The 18,756-nt window shown below is 31.5% G+C and overlaps 4 protein-coding genes across 4 annotated transcripts; 1 reads left to right on the top strand and 3 right to left on the bottom strand.

Moving 5' to 3' along the window:
- Window positions 1-985: 985 nt before the first annotated feature.
- HELRODRAFT_94423 (hypothetical protein) lies at window positions 986-5,059 on the bottom strand. The gene is made up of 8 exons (XM_009021326.1): window positions 4,588-5,059; window positions 3,821-3,994; window positions 3,544-3,676; window positions 3,291-3,427; window positions 2,662-2,792; window positions 2,246-2,303; window positions 1,765-2,084; window positions 986-1,483 (listed from the first exon to the last, which is right to left on the bottom strand). The coding sequence occupies exons 1-8, from the start codon at window positions 4,926-4,928 to the stop codon at window positions 1,245-1,247; spliced, it is 1,533 nt and encodes a 510-aa protein (XP_009019574.1). The 5' UTR covers window positions 4,929-5,059; the 3' UTR covers window positions 986-1,244.
- Window positions 5,060-5,360: 301 nt separating this feature from the next.
- On the bottom strand, window positions 5,361-8,525 carry HELRODRAFT_161402 (hypothetical protein; the record flags this gene model as incomplete). Its single annotated transcript, XM_009021325.1, has 7 exons — window positions 5,361-5,488; window positions 5,549-5,645; window positions 6,293-6,659; window positions 7,103-7,236; window positions 7,371-7,712; window positions 8,038-8,221; window positions 8,422-8,525. The coding sequence occupies 7 exons, from the start codon at window positions 8,523-8,525 to the stop codon at window positions 5,361-5,363; spliced, it is 1,356 nt and encodes a 451-aa protein (XP_009019573.1).
- Window positions 8,526-9,064: 539 nt separating this feature from the next.
- Window positions 9,065-13,159, bottom strand: HELRODRAFT_188603 (hypothetical protein; the record flags this gene model as incomplete). Its single annotated transcript, XM_009021324.1, has 5 exons — window positions 9,065-9,256; window positions 11,481-11,564; window positions 11,742-11,871; window positions 12,179-12,302; window positions 12,703-13,159. The coding sequence occupies 5 exons, from the start codon at window positions 13,157-13,159 to the stop codon at window positions 9,065-9,067; spliced, it is 987 nt and encodes a 328-aa protein (XP_009019572.1).
- A 521-nt stretch (window positions 13,160-13,680) lies between these two features.
- On the top strand, window positions 13,681-17,535 carry HELRODRAFT_161400 (hypothetical protein; the record flags this gene model as incomplete). Its single annotated transcript, XM_009021323.1, has 8 exons — window positions 13,681-13,901; window positions 14,870-14,927; window positions 15,488-15,551; window positions 16,186-16,295; window positions 16,786-16,902; window positions 16,993-17,125; window positions 17,232-17,343; window positions 17,457-17,535. 8 exons carry the CDS (start codon window positions 13,681-13,683, stop codon window positions 17,533-17,535), a joined length of 894 nt encoding a protein of 297 aa, XP_009019571.1.
- Window positions 17,536-18,756: the final 1,221 nt, after the last annotated feature.

Here is an 18,756-nt window from a genome sequence, read left to right as displayed (position 1 = left end):
CATGTTGGTGGTTTAGTCGCTCAGACGACGGAAAACTATTACAACGTTTCAAAATATTATTACAACACAATGTCAAACCAACTTTGCATATCGATGTAAGATAAAAAGCGATGCAATTTGTTCTTTGGATCAAACACATCATCATTCAACATCCGACAACAACTTCCGACAACAAGGAACAACATACCATTGAGACACCACAAAATTTCCTAACTTCGAATGATTTGTTGGCATTTTTTGTTGCGGACGTGTTCTATGCTGATGTCGAAAATTTAAAAAAAAAAGATCGACAGTACGCCGAGTTAATTAGTATAGTATCGTGTATCTCAAATGCATACATCTACGTATTATTCACCGTGACTTAAAGAATTTATTTAAGAAAAACAAAGTAATCACTATATTGATAATTATAATTAGTTAATTAATTATTTACCGCTAAATTTATTTCGACACCTCAATCTTTAGATAATCTTCTAATAATTATGCAAGACAAGAAATACATAAAATGCTTCTGAATGGAAATCTGTTGCATGTGGTTGATGATGATAGGTGATGCAGGCTAGATAAAATAATAAACTGATTTTTAATAACTAAACAAAATTAATTAGTCAACTAATTAATTAATTAATAGTAATTATTATCATAAACAAACACTTAAAAGGCTTGTTTAAAAGGGGAAAGATCGGCTGTGTGCATACAAAATTCGGACCAGTGTGTAAATCTTTGTTCAAAAAATATATTTACAAAAATAATTATCAGATGGTAAGATGGTGATGATGACGAAGACGATGATAAAAGTCTAGGAAATAATAACTAGAAAATATGTTAAAAACAAAACTTAAAACAATGATGATGACGACGATGATGATGGCACTGATGTCGTCGTCTTCCTCAGTGATAACGATGATGATGAAAAAAAGATGATGAAATGAAATCAATTGAGTGCAAATTTTAATTTCAAGACATTAAAATGATTGTGTGAAGTTATCGACAAAATGTTGATGAAACATATTTACACATTCGAATGACCAAATCGCTGAATATTTTAAGGTGGAATCTACCACCGTGCAGCTGACGATGAAGAAACCTATTTCAAATAATGAACAAACAATACAAAAATATGATGATCGTAAAGGTGACGTTGATGTTAACCGCCATTCAATTAGGAATTAAAATAAAAATATTAATAAGGTTCTGTAGTAACAATTGAATTATTGAAGTAATAATATTTCAAATAAAATGTATCAGGACTGTCGACACTTGAACCTGGAACTTCGAGTTCTTGATTTCTTATGATGATGTTGTTGGTGTTGTTGTTGCTGTTGTTGCGGTTGCGTTGTTGAAGTTGTGGCTGTTGTAGTTAACGATGATGAAGTTGGTTTGGACTTGTGTGATGTTGATTTCTTGGTGGCTGCCTTTCCTTCAGATGAACTTGTGGCCCGCCCGCCATTGGTTGGAGAGCAACTCATTTCATTTACATTCCCTGCAATAGTTTCATTGGTGGCCAGTGTTTCAATAAAGTAACAAGTTAGCCCATTCATATTCCCATTTTTCAACATGAATATTTATCAAGATTTGAAATGTTACAAGACAACACTGCCAAACTTGAACTACAGAATCCTATAAGCAGATAAAACTGCTCAACAAACATTTCAAAGCAAAAGAAAAAATTAAACTATGAGAAAGATTCCAAATATCAACAGCAATAATGTACACAACGGAATAAAATTATTAATAGAAACAAGCGACAGCAAATAAACCAACCAAGAGATAACCCGGATGTGTCTTTGACTCCATTCCCTCCGTCCAACCTGCGATCACCCGCCCCCTCAATGTGCACCCCCATAATAGCACCTCCATCCTGCCTCCCCCTCATCATCATCTCCTCCTCTTCCTCCTCTAACAACGACCTCTCCTGGATGCTTGGAAAGTTGTTGAAGTCTTCGTTGGGATCCTCGGCCAGGTCGAAGAGGTCGCAGAGGCTGTTGACAACGGTCATACCTCTGTGGGGGTCGGATGAGTCAGGCTTCGGTGGAATCTTCACTTCCTCGTAGAGAATGCGCGAGTGTTTCTTGCGCATCCACCTGGTTCCACATTTTGGAATGTATACGACGTAAATAAATTAGGAATGATTGCATGGTTCGGAGTAAAAATTTGCTTTCTGCTACAAATTGTAAATTAATAATTTTTATTTCTTTCCAAACACAAATCCAGCAGCAAAAAATGCGAATACTTAACAACGTACGCATGCGCTTTAATTTCCTGCAGTGAAAATCTTCTCTTTGGATCGAATGCCAACAAACCTGTGATACGGCAAAATAAAAATTTCACAATTTAAAATGAATAACCAATCAAACAGTGAATCCACCATAACTATATTACATGCCGTGTTGTAAAATTAAGGACGTTGAAAATAAAGTGGAAGTTGGAAGGGGCTAAAGAGCAATTAGTAACATATTAAAAAGTGCCTCATCTTAGAATCTCAATCAACATGTATCCATCATAAAATGAAATGGCAACAGTGATAATAACGAGTGTGTGCGAGTGTAATGATGACATCTGCCATATAATATTAAAGACAACATCAATAATAATAATAATAATAATACTAATAATAATAATAATAATATCATCAACAATAATAATAAATATGAAGTCCACGACCTTTAAGGAGATCTTGAAGGAGATCATCGACTCCCGTTGGAATGGTGTAGACTCCCTTGCCAATGTTCTCATACAGCTTGTAAATGTTCTCACCCTCAAATGGGTACTTGCCAGTGGTCAGATTGTACCTGTCAATCAAATATATATATATATATACATATATATATATATATATATATGTGTGTGTGTGTGTATTAATATGCATGTATATATAATAATATGCATGTATACATATTAATATGCATGGTGTATGTATGTGCATGCGTGTGTGCGTGCAGATTGCAACACCATAGCACAAATTACAACACCAGTTTTAGTTGAAAGTGTGATCAATTTATTTTATGTTTACTTACATGCAATTAAGATTATGTGTAATGATGATCATATTTATGTGTTACAGATGATGCATTTATATAGCTAACAATTAACAAGCTACTGGAGTATAGGAATAATTAACTTGGCAGTAAATTGAACAACCAACTAATAATATAGCAATCAAATAACACATTACCATCTTCACAAACAACCTTTAGCTAACAGATAAAACAGAACATACAACAAGCAAACAAAATAAACAGCAACAGAACAACATGTATAACAACAAATCACTATGATAAACCCCTTACAGAGTAACACCAGACGACCAAATATCAACTTTGTATCCGGAAAACTTATCTTCCCCATTAGCAATCTCAGGCGGTTGAAACGCTGGTGAGCCCTGGCTCAAGGTGCACGTGTCATCGGGGGCAAAGGAATCAAGGGCCTTGTGTTTGTGTTAATATTTGTTAACCCCTCATAACAATGCAGATTATCAACTTTTCTGTTTCTACAATTAATAGAAAAAAGTTGATTTAAATAAAAGGGTGTCTAAAAACTGACTTCAGCGACACCTAAATCAGTAATTTTAAGTGTCCCATTGTTTGTGAGTAGAAGGTTGCCCGGCTTGATGTCGTTGTGTATAATGCCCTTTCCATGCAGATAGCTCAGTCCTTCTATCAACTGGCAGAAGTAACTATGGTGGATGAACAAACAAGTGGAAACATTTATTATAATACTATTAGACATAACGGAAAATGTCATACTTTTGAGTGTTGAAGTAAACAATTAAAAGTAATACAATAGAAAAAATCAGAAAGTAAATCATTCTGTGAGTTACTTGTGGGCTTGATAAATAGGAAATTTTTTGGCTGAAGTGCTTTCCAACAATTCCTGTAGTCCAATGACACAATAATCCATGACCATGTAGAGTTTTTGTTTTTCATCATTTCTGAGTACGTCGTATATTTCGATGATGTTTGGATGGTGCAGTCGTTTCAATAGTCGTAGTTCTCTAAGTGGAATATGGAAATTTTATGATAATAAATAAATTTCAATCATTCAAATTAGGATGTGTAGAAATAACAATGCACATTCCCTACACGACAACCATTTTGCTAAATTGAAAAAAATACTACATATCAAAAAATTATTATTTTTACTAATAATATATAAAAGATATTTAAACTTTATACCAAACTTTTTAAAAAATTACAAATATAAGTTTGGAAAAGAAAAATATGTGGTAGCTGAGAATTCTTCAAACTAAAAGAGAACTATGCTAAACTTTGTTTATATATCAAGGGCAAATAAACTGATTCAAGACTATTATACTGTGCTGAAATTTAAATTAAAACCAATCAGCTATTATTATTGCTAGGTGTAGAATGCCCAAAAATAAAAACCAGCAAGATTACAAATTGTTTTCATATATGTTTGCTAAGAAGTGTGAGTGTATAATGCAAAATTTTGAATATGGCAAATGCAATAAATTATTATTATTAATTAATAATAGAAGGCTACAACAAGAACAAATAAAGGCAAAACTAGTACTAGATCAACATAATTTTAAATATTTATTTAAAAAATTTATAGGAAATCCTTGACCTTTTAACATTAGCTTCACCATTTGGAATTTTTTTCAACTTTTTTTTATTAAAGATTTTAATGGCCCGCCTTGCTAGGGTCTCAGAATCCAAACATTCTTTGACCTTACCATAAGAACCTTCACCTAATATATCACCCAGCAAATATTTGCCGATGAGTTTTGGTTGTTTGAAATGGCTGTTGTATACAATTTGATCGGAGTCAACGTGATTGAAGACTAAACTTGAATGATCCCCAGTCAGAAAACCGAAAGGAACTGAAGATGAGATTTTTGTATCTATTTCAATTCTTGTCGTTTCATCGTCACCCAATCCAAAAATAACTCCGCCCTTATCGCCCATCAGCTAAATGAGAAGGTCCGAAAAAATTCATTTAGAGATTTTGAGAAAATGAGGATGACGATAGGATAGAATGAAGAAGCAAGAAGCGGCGTAGTCAGGCAGGAGACACCAAAAATATGCGCGATGATGTTTACAACGCACCTTCGCAGTTACATTAGCTCAATGTTCGACGTTTGTATCAGCACGCGATTACTTTAAAGAATTAATGAGGTCCATTCTCTCTTACGCTCCTCATACGTCCAGAGGAATCGACAACACAGAATAATCGTATATAAATAAACGCCATACGAAGCATGTGATAGGCGGAGACCTTTTTGTCAAATTCGAATCTGGTCAACGCACGCACTTCTAAGAATCACCTGGCGATCTTAAAAACTAAGCCACAAGGGCCTCCATTTATTTATTCTTATATGCTGCGAAACTGCGAAATAATTAAATTGTGTAATATGCGGTGGTACTCCCTATCAACGACTTAGAAAATGTTTTCAGGAGCATAGCCTTCACAAATGACTGGCATTTTCTTTGTTCAATCCTATAACGTTTCCTCAGATACCTCTGCTCTGTTTCCGGAATGAACAAACGAATGAATGTTGTGACGTTTCATATACTTATACAGCTACCCGTTAGATGCCGTAAATTCATTGTGCCAAAGAACCACAGCTTCAATGGGCCTTCTCTTGGATCATGCGACCACTGATATGCAAATTTCGACGTCAACTATCGCAAAACCACATCAAAAAAATGGTAAATTTTACGTTTTAATGATAATTGTTTTGTGTTTTTTATGGCCGTTGGTCGGGTTTTGGAGGGAGTCGTAGATCGGGAGTGACGCTTAAATGTGAAAACAATCCGTCAGAAATTAAACGGTCAGGAACGAGAGAGTCGTAAATGGGGAGGTCGTTGGGGAGGGGTATTACTGTATAATGATTTGGTTCAACTTTTTAAATAATGAATGCTGTTGTCAAGTACAAATGTATCTTTTTATATTAAATAAAAGCAGGAACACAATTTGATTTGACACCATTCATTAGAATTCTAATATATATATATATATATATATATATATATATATATATATATATATATATATATATATATACACACACACAAAAGAGAGAGAGAATCACTGAATGAAACACGTGACATTAATATTAATTATTATGTCATATTGACTAACGCTTTTAAACGAATTTTGAAAAACCAACTCGGATCGGATCGATTAAAAACATCATTTAATCGAGAAACAATTTTACAATATAATGTAATGCTCATTTGTTTTTTGTCAACATAAATTTAAGTTGTTATAAAAACATTCACAATTTTAAATTACTGAGAAATTTATCTCTGTGAAGAAAACAATGGACTTGAATTCTCGGTGGTACATAGGCCTTCCTCCCATGCAGCAATCTCCAGTTATCCACTATAATCAGCTCACCTTCTTTCAACTTTAATATCAATTCATTTTCTTCTTTCTCTGTCAATTTAGAAAATTCTGACAACGCTTCGTAAAACCTCGCTTCTTCTGTATCGTCGAAATTGTCCTGGCCAGGAACATGCTTTCCGTTGATGACGTTGGTCGCCACTGCGGGATCTTCAGTTGAATTAGTGATAAATATTTTTTGTGGTCCTCTGTCCAGGTGGTTATATCTGACGCATTGGAACTCTTTTGAAACTGGATCAACCGCAATGGTTGGAGCTTTTGCAATGTATGTACGTTGGTCGTCAATATAGCTTTGAATTGACAACATTCAACGTCAGTAAATAATAAAAATATATTACAACGTTCATTCATGTTAAACATTCATTTTCTATCGATTCTATCAAAACTTTGTAAAAATTTGAAATTGAAGGTTGTGAGTAAACCGACAAGTTTGGGGAGTTAATCTAGTCGGCAGAAGGGCTCGTGTCCCGCATTGACCTGGTTCGAATACTGTCTGCACGAAACTCAAAACTATCGTATGCCACGCATGATTCGTGAACGACGCGGTGCGTGCGTGTGCATTCACATTGTGCATGTAGGTACGTCGGATGCTGTAGTTAGTACAGCCTTTGTCATACTAAAAGTTGAACTATAAGAGAGCGATGTAAATTTGTGCCCGTCAGAGCTTCACAAACTAAAAAACAAAACAAAAACATTTTGAAGTTATTTTTTCCATATAATCTATCGCACAAACTTGAACGTAACAATGTCGTTGGCAAGAGAATGAAAGAGTTTTGGTGATGACGTTTTGAGTTGGCTGGCCACGTGGAAGCTATCGACAAGAACTGCTTCCCCACCAACCTTCGCTGCCTTCAAGCAGAATAATACCTGAAAAATTTAAATACGGGCCTAAACATAATATCTTAATTAAACTTATTTTTATTTTTAGAAGTGTATTATTAAGAAAATATTTTGATTTAAAAATAATCGTCACTGATGGAACAATCAAATTTTCAACGAACAACGAAAGCAGGAGTTTCAGTGAAGTAAGTGCCATCCACATGAACTTGCAGATCATCGTCATCGTAAGCAGTGTCTTTCAGGGCCCCATTTAGGGGATACCCGCTGAGGAGTTCGTCGTCGGGATCGATCCCTATCAAGGTACTCTTCCCATAAATCGTTGGGCGGATTTCAGAAATCTTTTCCACCGTTTCCTCCATGTGTTTCTGAGTTGTTGGAACGTTCTTGATAACAACGAAACCGTACTTGTGCAGATTTTCGCAAACTTTCTTTATAACGCTCATGTTCTTATCCGAATGCACTTGCTCGTATGTTACTGCTTCTTCTGCCAAGTAACCTTGTATCTGGCACAAAATAACTTTTTAATTATGTTATTAAAGTTTTTATTTAAATAAGCATTTCCATTTTATTAAAGTTTCTTGCCTTTTAACTACTAGCAAAAATCTTTAAAATAAGTTTTCCTTAGAACAACTTTCAATATTGTCTTCAATTTTAAATGAAATAAAAGTAACATAATTTTCTAAACATTCACGTTTTTCTCAGTCTATGTAGTAATATTTTTTTATTTCTCGCTTGAAATAACTTGATTAAATATCTAACAAACGCTTCTTGGTCAGTGTTTGTGTGGATAAATGTTTAGCAAATAAAAGCTCAAAATTTGTCACCTACCTTTTCAGCGTTCCATAAAATTTTTGGTGTAGTAAAGTTCGACTTTTGATTTCTTTGAAGTTGCATCCAATCAGCATCAAAGTGAGATTGGTGTCCATCAGACCACGTGATGTTGATCTGCTTCCTTGAATTTGCATCTAAAGTTTCACTGACTTCTTTTATCGTGAGAGAATCATCATTTAACCTTCGTTTAAAACGATTTGAAATTTTAAAATAAGATTAAATACACAAACATATAAAATTATGATGAATATTTTAAAAGTATCTTAAACTTTGAAAAATTAATAAAAATTTAAATTAACTGAAGTAAGTAATTTTGAAAACCTTAATGATGTTTTGTAGTATATTAACACTGAAACATTAAAAATTAATTTTTTTTCAAACCTATAGAACGAAACTCTCCTCTGCGACCTTACAGCGTCGAAACATTCCCCGCACGCACAGTTCTCTCTTAACCAAGTCCTCTCAGCGATGCTGCTACAACTCATCATCATTAATGCATAAATTATATGAAATGTCCTGCTGGATATCAAGTCTGTAACGTGTCGTTGCGAAAAAGCGAGCTTGTTTGGGCCTTATATATATATATATATATATATATATATATATGTGTGTGTGTGTGTGTGTGTGTGTGTGTGTGTGTGTGTGTGTGTGCGCGCGTTTAAAAATATATTTGATAGACATGACGGGGACCACCACCAACAAAATTGCGCCGCAACGTCTTGCTTGTGTACACGCAAAAACAAACACATTATGTTAAAATATTTATTCAAAATGAAATAACAATAAAGCATGCCTTCAGGATTTTAAAAGGAAAATAGTTATGTATAATGAATGAGTTTGCTTCTTTTTATTTATCATTTTTTCTAAGCGTGGTTGAGATGAAGAGGTTAACTAACTTTTATCATAAATAATTTATACTAATTCCAATGAATTTCCAAATAATTTATTTTGTTCAAACTATGACAATTCTATTTTAACAAGTAACGCAAATTTTTATTGGCGCGCCATACTAATGACACCAAGATCACTGAATCTGACTGGTTGTATAGGTCATGCTTTCTCTTGCAAGCCAGTAATATTTGATGAATTTTTTATTGCCTTGCTGGTCAAGTCCGAGTTTGGATTTTCTTGAATAAATTTCAACAGTTTCGGCAGCTCGCTGCTTACAGGCAGCTGTCCTCTGCAGACCTAAGCTACGAACACACATTACACAACTCTGTGATGTATTTTTTGTTTTGTTTAATGTGAATTACACATCACATATATATCTTAATATACATCATTTCCCAAATAATAACTCTTGAACTCATTCATCACCCAGTCTAATCAGATGACATTTAATAAGAAGCATGCGTTCTACTATTTAATTAGATGCCAGATTTTGCTATATGATTGTCATTCGCTGTGCTACAGAAATTGAGACAAGACACTCTCTGAAATTAGGATACTAACAGAAAAATATTTTTGAATTCAATATAGCTTGCTTGCAATTTACATGACTGCGTGGATGAATGGATATTGATATCGGCAAACAAAAAAGTGCAAAAACTTGAAAAGATATTTTTCGAGTTGTTCAAGTTAAAATTACACGCATCTTTCATAAACTTTGGACGATATTTTTGAATACTTGAAAACAAAATGTACAGTAAATATTTGTGAGTAAATACATTTATTATCTTAGTTAAACTTTGACCTCATAACCAGTTTTAATCGTCAACATCAAGCGACATTGGGACATGGATATATGCACTAGGACGCTAACATTCACTTTGCGATTCTCTTTAAATTATAATTTGTTAAAAATTGGAACTTAAGAAATAGTCGAAAAAACTTTGGACTGCGGAACTAGTTAATTTACCAACACGAATGCGATTTTGTTTTCGTAAACAATTTCCACGTTATTAATTGATAACCACTCATTTTAACTGGAAGTTTTTTCATTGCAGCTCTCTTAAAAGCAGGGAAAACTGCTTACATGATATTCAACACTTTAAAACTGAACTTCCAGGCTGCAAACAAGGTCCGTAGTATCTATACCACACGTCGCACATACATATCATATATACACCGCATCATACACATATGATGGTCTTTGAGTTTCAGCATTAGCATATTATTTTGAATGTGGCAGTGGTATGGTGAATTATTCTGGTAGTTTTTTTTTATTACATTCATGTAGTACTCAATCTTCTGAAAATAAAAATGTACACTTTGATAATGGAAATCCCAACGTTTTGGATATATAGTATTTTGAATCTACCGAATAGTTATCATTATGTGCTAGGCACAATAGTTCGATTTTTATAAATGTGGCGCTGGTACAGTGAATTAAGCTGGTAGTTTTTTAACATTCATGTAGTTATCAAATGTATTCTTTGTCAATGAAAATCTCGCGCTTTTGTTATATTGTATTTTGAATCGACCAAATAGTTAATATCATATACCTAAATAGAATATAGATTCTATTTATATGGTTATTATCATCATTATAATGTATTAGTACTGAACACACACTACTATAGCTCGATATTTTTTTGGAATGCGGCGCACATATAGTAAATCAAGCTGGTAGTTTTATTTTTTTTTACTAAATTTGCAGTTTTAAATCTATAATTTAATAATGGAACTCCAGACGTTTTTGATATATAGTAACCGGAAACGACAGATAGCATCACATAACTTGCCTAATTTGTAATAGATAATGTTTGATGTTTATTAAGAATGGCAAGGAGGGAATGTTTTTCGGGAAAGGGATGGAGATGGGAATGGAAGATATTTGGAATGAATTCGCTATGTCAAGTTATGCGATATTTTGTCAACCAAATAAAAAACAATTGAACAGCTGTGTGACTTTTAATAAGCAGTAATTTCTGTCCAAATAATACAAATTTCAACATTAATAAATAAAAAAATGTAATTGTGAAAAAATTTAAAAAAAAATATAGCAGGACTTTCACGACAGTACAAATAATAAATAATTTAGTAGAAAATGAATTATTGAGGTTAGGAGGTGAAATTGAGTTTTTCATGTTGCTAGCAGGTTTGTCCAAAGTTCAACATTCTTCATCAGAGAGTTGCCTCTCAAACACATCTAGCAGTCGCTTTATTTCTTTGCTAGATTATATTAAAAATGAATTGTAGCTAGATTAATGTAAAATACGTTAAAAAATTTTCAATTAAATAAGTAATATTATTATATTTTTATTTGCTAACAGATGATATTTTGCAAATCTTTTAAATTATGATTTCATAAAAATTCAAAATGTAATTATTCCTGACTCACATTTGGCTTTGAATTTTGTATATCGGCTGTACAGTGTTTCCAAGTTCTTCACATTTGGCAATCAATGCATACATAGACTTGAATGTGTAGGCAAAATTTTAAAAAAATATCATCACTGAACCATCATATGGAAGAGGAAATGAAATAGACCAGTTACCTTGATGCTGGCATCCACTGAATCACAAGTCAGGTCAACAGATTCCTTATAGACAGACACACATTGGAATGAACTGTTGGATATCTGGAGTAGAAATAAGTAGAAATAGCATCATAGATATTATTATTAACACCTTCCTCAACACTATGAAAAAAACGTCAATGATGACTGATTTCATACTAATAAATTCTATTTTTTATTAAAATAATGAATTAAAATGATGTAAACGAATTAGTGATTTAAAAAAAACTCATGAAGTACTTTATGCATTTGTTTTTGAAAGTTTTTCATCACATCATTAAGGTTGGTGGCAACAAGTTTTGTATGTTGTTCCATTTCATTCAAAATGTTTGGGTTGATTGCAGGTATTTCTTCCGGGCTCATCAAATATCTTTAAAAATTATTTTTTGACCCATTTTTTTATTCATTGAAAAATTTATGAAAAAAATACAATTTTAAAAGCATATATAATTATAAAAAAACACATTCCCCTTTAATGATTAATGACCAGGTTCCATCATGACTGCTTGGAATGGAATGACTACTTGATAAAGTAACCCAAACAAAGATCCTAAATTGTTAAATCTTCATTTCAACCATAACTTAGCCATGTAAAAATTGTTCCCGTGTGCATCAATTACACAAACATCACAAATTTCTGACAAAGATCACTTGAATGGATTTAGAAATGATGGAACCTGGTCGACTTGCACTCCCCAGTCACCGGCATGCTGGACCAGCCCGAATTGGAACTTGAGAGGCTACTGGAACTCTGAGATCGGGAATAAACATCTAGAGGGGGCCAACTTGATGCAGAGGAGTCTTCAATAATAACAATGTAAAATATTGATTGCGTTTTGTGGAAGCAATTATTAATCATTTATCATTCACAGTTCACTATTTTAATAAAAGTTAATACAAAATTGCTAAAATGAAATCAAGATTCTGAGCAGTTGTTAAGGAATTTATAATTCATATTACTAAATTTTTAAATATTGCATTAAATTAAATCATATTTAAAAAAAACTTTAATAAATTAAAAAAATTTAGAGTATAATAAAAATGCTATAAAATAGATAGATTGATTAATATATGTTCATGTTTGAGTTTTGATGCAAGTAACTTTATTTATAATATTTTTATAATCATATGATAATGAATAAATATAAAAGATATATAGATATAATTTTATAATATAACAATAACAATAAAGAATAAATACTACCCAAGTCTTTTTTCAACAATTCATTAAGATTGTGAGCTACGAATGAAATCATGTTTCCTTCCACGGATATGATACCTTGTGCATGGGCATCTAATGGAGATCCAAGGACATTTTCGATCGTTTGGTTGAGAAGATGTGGATCTGAGTCTGATTGACTAGGAGCAATATGACGAGAAAATGACGTTGTATGATCATGATGATGAGTAGATGATGATGACATCTCTTTTTTATTATGAATATTTACATCTTGTGATAACAGCAGATTAAGTGGTTTATGCGGACAATGGTTGTCATCATTGTCATCCCTGTTTTTTATTTTATTGTCAGAAATTTCCCTTTCACTGCCGTCACTTGACTTTTCATCCGTCAGTACAATTGTTGGCCGATCACAAGATTCGTTATTTTTCTCATCATTTTCACTCCCAACAAACCCATCTTGTCTATTTTCGCTCATTTAATTTAAATAACTTTTAAAAATGGTAATTAGCAAGGAACAACGTCAAAAAAACCTGCCGACATTTATTAAAAACCTTTGCAAATAATAACGCGAACGAGGGTCAAATTAGAGAAAATAACCGGCGCTGCCATTTACAAAAATTGAAATAAAGTCATAGAAATTATTCTGATTCTATGTGGATCCGGTAGTACAAATTATTGTAAGTAAATGGTTATTTATAAAAAATATAATAAAATTATTAAATATAAAAATCACACATGCCTACAATTAAAATATACCAAATTAAATGTGTTCTAAAATTTTGTTTCTTTTTAATCAATTTATTAGTATTAGCTTCCTGTAGACTTTATTTCTTTTGTCTTAGTGTTTGTCTCGTGCATTTCAGAAAAATTGTTTTTTAAAAGTTAATCTAACAAATGTTGATTTTTACGTTCAAAGTTGAATTTTTTTTTGTTTCTGCTTTCTAATTTGTAATTATTGCAATTTAATTCGAAAGTAAATATCAACAGAAAAGGAAGATGGATCAGTTAGTTGATTTTCTTCGTGGTGTGAAAGATTCACTTTCTGGTATCTTAGCTATCATAGAAATAGACAAAGAAGAAGAAAAAGCTTTATCAGCAGCAGGAGAGAGGGTGGCCCAGAAGCCCCAGCGACCCCCAAGTGTCCAGGCTATGAAGAGGGCTGCCAATCGAAACAAGCCATCGTTTGACAGCAAGAATTCTGTTGACCTAAAAGAAAGGTAATCATTTTTTTGTTGGTTTTCACTTTTCAATTAGTTTTTTTTTGTTTCTGTGCTTTTAGTAAGTAAAAATATAAAAGGTGGTGCAGGTGACCCTTCTTAGATCTTCATTATATTTCTTTATTAATTCAACTCATTAAGTCAATATTCAAGTTTGAGGGAGTTAGGTGTAACAACATAAAAGCACTCCACAGTTTATTAGATTAGAATCTAATGTCTAATCTAATCATTAGATTCAGATACAAACAAAGAATTCATTATTTATCATCATTAATATCCATTAGCTGCCTGATGATATATAAATTTTCTCAATGAATAGTTCTTAATATTAATTTTGTTTATTAATTATGTATTAATTTAACATTAACCTTCCCTAAACAAGACAAAAAGAAAGTTTCATTTTTTTTTAATCAATCAATGAACAATGATCCACTTCTAAATATTTTAAGAAATTGTTGGGCCAATCACATCTACCTTTATTCTTTCCTATTTGTTTCCATAATCATAATCTTTTTTTAATCTTGACATTTTCTTTTTCATTTTGTGACTGATCTTCAGACATTAATTTTTTTCTCAGTTAATTAATAAAGTGTTACTTTTGGTTAAAGACTTAAATTATTGCTTTTATTGGTCACTCATTTATTTAGCAGTAAAAGAAGTTCTATTGAAAATAAACAAAAAACACTGAGAGGTCTAGAACATTCTTATCAGTTGTAACCTTAAATATAACTTGTTAAATTGTAACCTTTGATGTTCTGTGATTTTAATTTTCATTGTGTAAATGAAAAATAATTTTAAATTGTTTTTAAAAGACTGCTATAACCCTTTATACATACTCTCAGTTTTCCAATTAAATTGAATTAAAGTGAACTTTTAATGGAAAATTATTTGAAATGGTTAATTTTAATTAAATTAGAAATTTATATTCAATTATTCATCATTGAAAAATTTGACTTTAAAATTAATAGAGAGACAGTCTTCCAGCGATTGAGGAAATGCTGCCTGTACAACCTCATCTTTGCTCTTGTGAGTACTAGCAATTTTTTTATTAGGTGTTTGAATTTTTTTATAATCACAAATTTAAGAAACTTTTACACATAATATTTATGTGACTTTTGCATAGAATGTTGTTTAATAAAGTTAAATGAACAAGCCAGAATAATTTCTATTGTTTATTGCAAAATAAAATTTCCAACATCTTCACCAACAATAGAGAAACTTATTTATTATCATCTCAAAAATGTAACGTCTAGCTAGATAGAGATATGTCATTAATAAAGTTGGGATTAATATTTACTTGAAATAAGAGAATTTCCTGAATATTTTTCTATAATTTAATTTATATTTTGACATGAATAATATTTTTCCCATTCTTTTAAATGTCATTCACTCATTTATCAGAATCAATTTTTCATACCAATAGTTAATATTGAAATCTTTAGCAGATGTTGAAAACAAATGAAATTTCAATGACCAGTTGCAAACTAAAACAATCACATCTGCATTTTGAGTCATTTTAATTAATATGAATTCAATTGTATCATGCAGCAAAAATATTAAATAAATTTAATTTGAAAATTTTGCAGTCAGTTGCTCTGTTGACTGACTATGTCCTCTCTTCCTGCTCTGAACTCCTTCCTTCCTTCTCACGTGAGTATTTACTAAAAATAATTTCACTTGTTTCAATCACTTTTCTTTGTAGGAGATGAAATTTTTTCCGAGAGGAAAAATATATTTGTAAAGAGATGAAGGAAAAATTTAGTGCTGTTGAAAATTTGTAAAAAAATTTGAGATTTTTGATCATTTCAATTTTCTAGCTGAAAAGCTGTTTGGTTTCAACATGAGATGGAATGCGTTTTTTGTGAGAAATTTTGTAAAAATATAAAAAGTTTGTCTCTGGATTTAAAATCTTGTGATAATAAAATAAGAGGAATCTCCTAACAAAATGTGATTAATGCCCTTAAGACATTGTTTTATAATCCTAAAAAAAAACTTAGAAAATTTTTATACAATTTTTCATTGATCTATTAAAAAATGATCTTGTGTTTCAGCATGTTCTTTTGATTTCAATCATATTTTAAGTATTATTCTACTTCTAGCAGCACACTTATGATGATATTTAATTAAAAAATTAAAAATATTCTAAATTGTTAGAGGAGTATACAAATAAGTGAAAAATATTCACATTGAAAGAAGCAATCATTCAAATAGTATTTTAGTTTCTCTTAATTTTCCTATGAGTTAAATCTAATAATAATTTATCTGATGAACTTTTATGATAAAGTTCCAGAACCCGTGTACTCCATTGGCAGCATAATTTGGTGGATATCCAAGTCCCTGTATTTTGCTGTTGGCCTTTTCCTCTTGAAAGTTTTCAATTTCTTCTGGTGTCAGGTGAGTGTCATTATCATCATCATTCATATTTCCATAAAATTGAATTTTGCTATATTTCTCATGTTATTTGTTCATATTATAACGAGATGTTTTTCCCAAAACGTTTTAACTACTTTAACATGACATTGTGTAGATCTGCCTGTGATCGTAATAAAATTATCAATAATGCCGAATTATTGTATGATTGGATAATTAACTTTGAGTATATATTAAAATTATATTATATTTGTAAATGTGTTAATACATCTTGTTGAATATGTTAAAAGATATTAAAGGATGAAAGTGGTTTTTTTTTCGTTTTTTCTATTAATCATATTTTTATAATTTATATACTCTACCAACTAAATATTGACCAGCTTGGCAATTCATTTATAATTTAATTTTCATCAATTTTAAATAATTTTTTGACATTTTGATGCTTATCAATGTATTTTATTTTTACATTGAAACGAGGTTATTTGAATGTAATATAGTAGCACTCACTGAACAGGACATAGCTGACGCTTCCTACAGAAAGTTCAGGGGCAGACCGAAAAGCCTGCCTCTCGCCATGTCATACGCTGATCTCATGTTCACATTTTGTGTCCAATGCATATTTATCTTACAGGTGACAGCATTTAATAATTCAGTTTTTTTAAAATGTAAACTTTTATTCAATTTTTTTACATTTGACCATAACTATAAAAATGCATGACAGGCAAACTTGGTTAGCTACATATTCACGACGCACTTTGATGGAATGTTTTCGTTCCTGGCGTCTGTTGTGTACCCGTACCACATGATGCTGCTCTACACCCTATATGCATACGACTACAGGTGGTTCTTCCAAGGTGGGCGGTTTTCATTAGCTTTACATAATATGTTTGGTAGGAAATGTAGTTGTAACTTAACGCGATTCCACATCCGCCACCTTTGTTTACAACATTTGTTGCACAGGATTGGAGGTACAACACAAATTTGCGTACATTGAACAACACTGGCCTTATTTCCTTGGTTTTGGTCTTCCATTGTACATTCTGTCAAATATCAGTGAATCAAATATTCTCAAGTACATTTTGATGTTTTGGTGTTTATTTAAATACAAATAGTTAACTCAGTTTGAGGCATTTGTTTGTTTATATAATAGTAATATAGTGACAGATCCATCCCTCATAATTTCAGCTCTTCCATATTTGCTCTCTGCTATCCAGTGTTCATTGTTGCTGCTAACGAGGCAAAGACAAAGCCAGTCAAATCGTAAGATTTTTTATTTTGCACTCTTTTTTAGTTTGTTTTTTTTTTTTAAGAAAAAGTTGCATTAAAACTCGCACCTTTAAATAAATATAAATATAAAAATTTGAAATTGTGGTTAATAATACTTGATTATAAATATACAGTCATTAATGCATTCATTAAAGAGAGTTAGCTATTAGATGACGGTTTTATATTATGTAATTGTTTTATCGTTAAGTGAAATAGTATTATAAACATTAAACAACTGAACACAGAGGTATTGTGGTGCCGACATTTGCGCCGTCCAGTCGTCTGGCTGACTTGATAATCGTCAAAGGAATAAAGCAGTTGACCTCTTTCATTCAATATATGTCAGAGTTTTTTTCTGGTCCTATTGGTCATAGTTTTCTGTATTGCTGTTACCCATTCACGTATTTTGTCAAATTCTTGTTTCTGTTTTTTAAATTTTTTATTCGACGCAAGACGTTGAGCATTTTTATTATTCTTCTTTTTGTTTCTGTTTTGGCTTGTTGGCTTTTTGTCTCTAGGAATAAGTACTTCCTCTCTCATCTCGTCAACCCTACCATCTAATTAAATGTCGTGCTTTTGGGTTGAAATTTTGTTTCACCGTTTAAGTTATTTATTTAATGATACTTGTAATTTATTTTATTAAATTTTAATTTCAGTTAATTTTTTGTAATGTTCATTTCATGCTTAATTTATTTTTCTTCATGAACTGAAGGATTTGATTTATCATTTATTTTATTAGTTGCTTATTGTTATTCACTATTCAAAATAATTTTATTCAGCAAAGACTGGGATGAAAGAACTTGTATGGCCACTCAAAATCATAAGTAAAAATTATACAATACAAAATTATAGTACCTACGGAAAATCTGACTTAAAAAGACATTGAATCAATATATATATAATAAGTCTGTGTGCGTGCGTGTGTGTTATATCCAAAACTCATCTGTGTATATATTTATATGTTAGTGTGTAGTAATGTGGTTTAATTTATGTTTTTTAATGTTTAACCTATCTATCTGTGTTAATTAAAATCATGTCATTTTAATTTTTTAAAGCTGTCTGTTGTATATATTGATGGACTTTTGATCTTAAATCACTTTTAATTCGGAAGTTGATTTGTTAAAGAAGGTTTCGTTTTTATTCTCATGGGAAATTTCTGAAATAATTCAGTCGTAATGCGTGTTATTAATAACTCTAAATTGTTGTCTGATCGAGTTTC

Source organism: Helobdella robusta, assembly GCF_000326865.2.
Source record: "Helobdella robusta unplaced genomic scaffold HELROscaffold_3, whole genome shotgun sequence".
Classification (NCBI taxonomy): Eukaryota; Metazoa; Annelida; class Clitellata; order Rhynchobdellida; family Glossiphoniidae; genus Helobdella; species Helobdella robusta.
The sequence above is the reverse complement of the archived record's forward strand: the minus strand, read 5'-3'. Positions and strand labels throughout refer to the sequence as shown.

Bases quoted from the DNA above. Each gene is read 5' to 3' on its own strand.
- HELRODRAFT_94423 (XM_009021326.1), bottom strand. From the start codon at position 4,928: ATGGGCGATAAGGGCGGAGTTATTTTTGGATTGGGTGACGATGAAACG. The intron at 3,995-4,587 runs GTCAAGGATTTC...TATTCCACTTAG, and splicing joins GGTGAAGCTAATGTTAAAAG to AGAACTACGACTATTGAAAC. The intron at 3,677-3,820 runs GTAACTCACAGA...CATCCACCATAG, and splicing joins CCTATTTATCAAGCCCACAA to TTACTTCTGCCAGTTGATAG.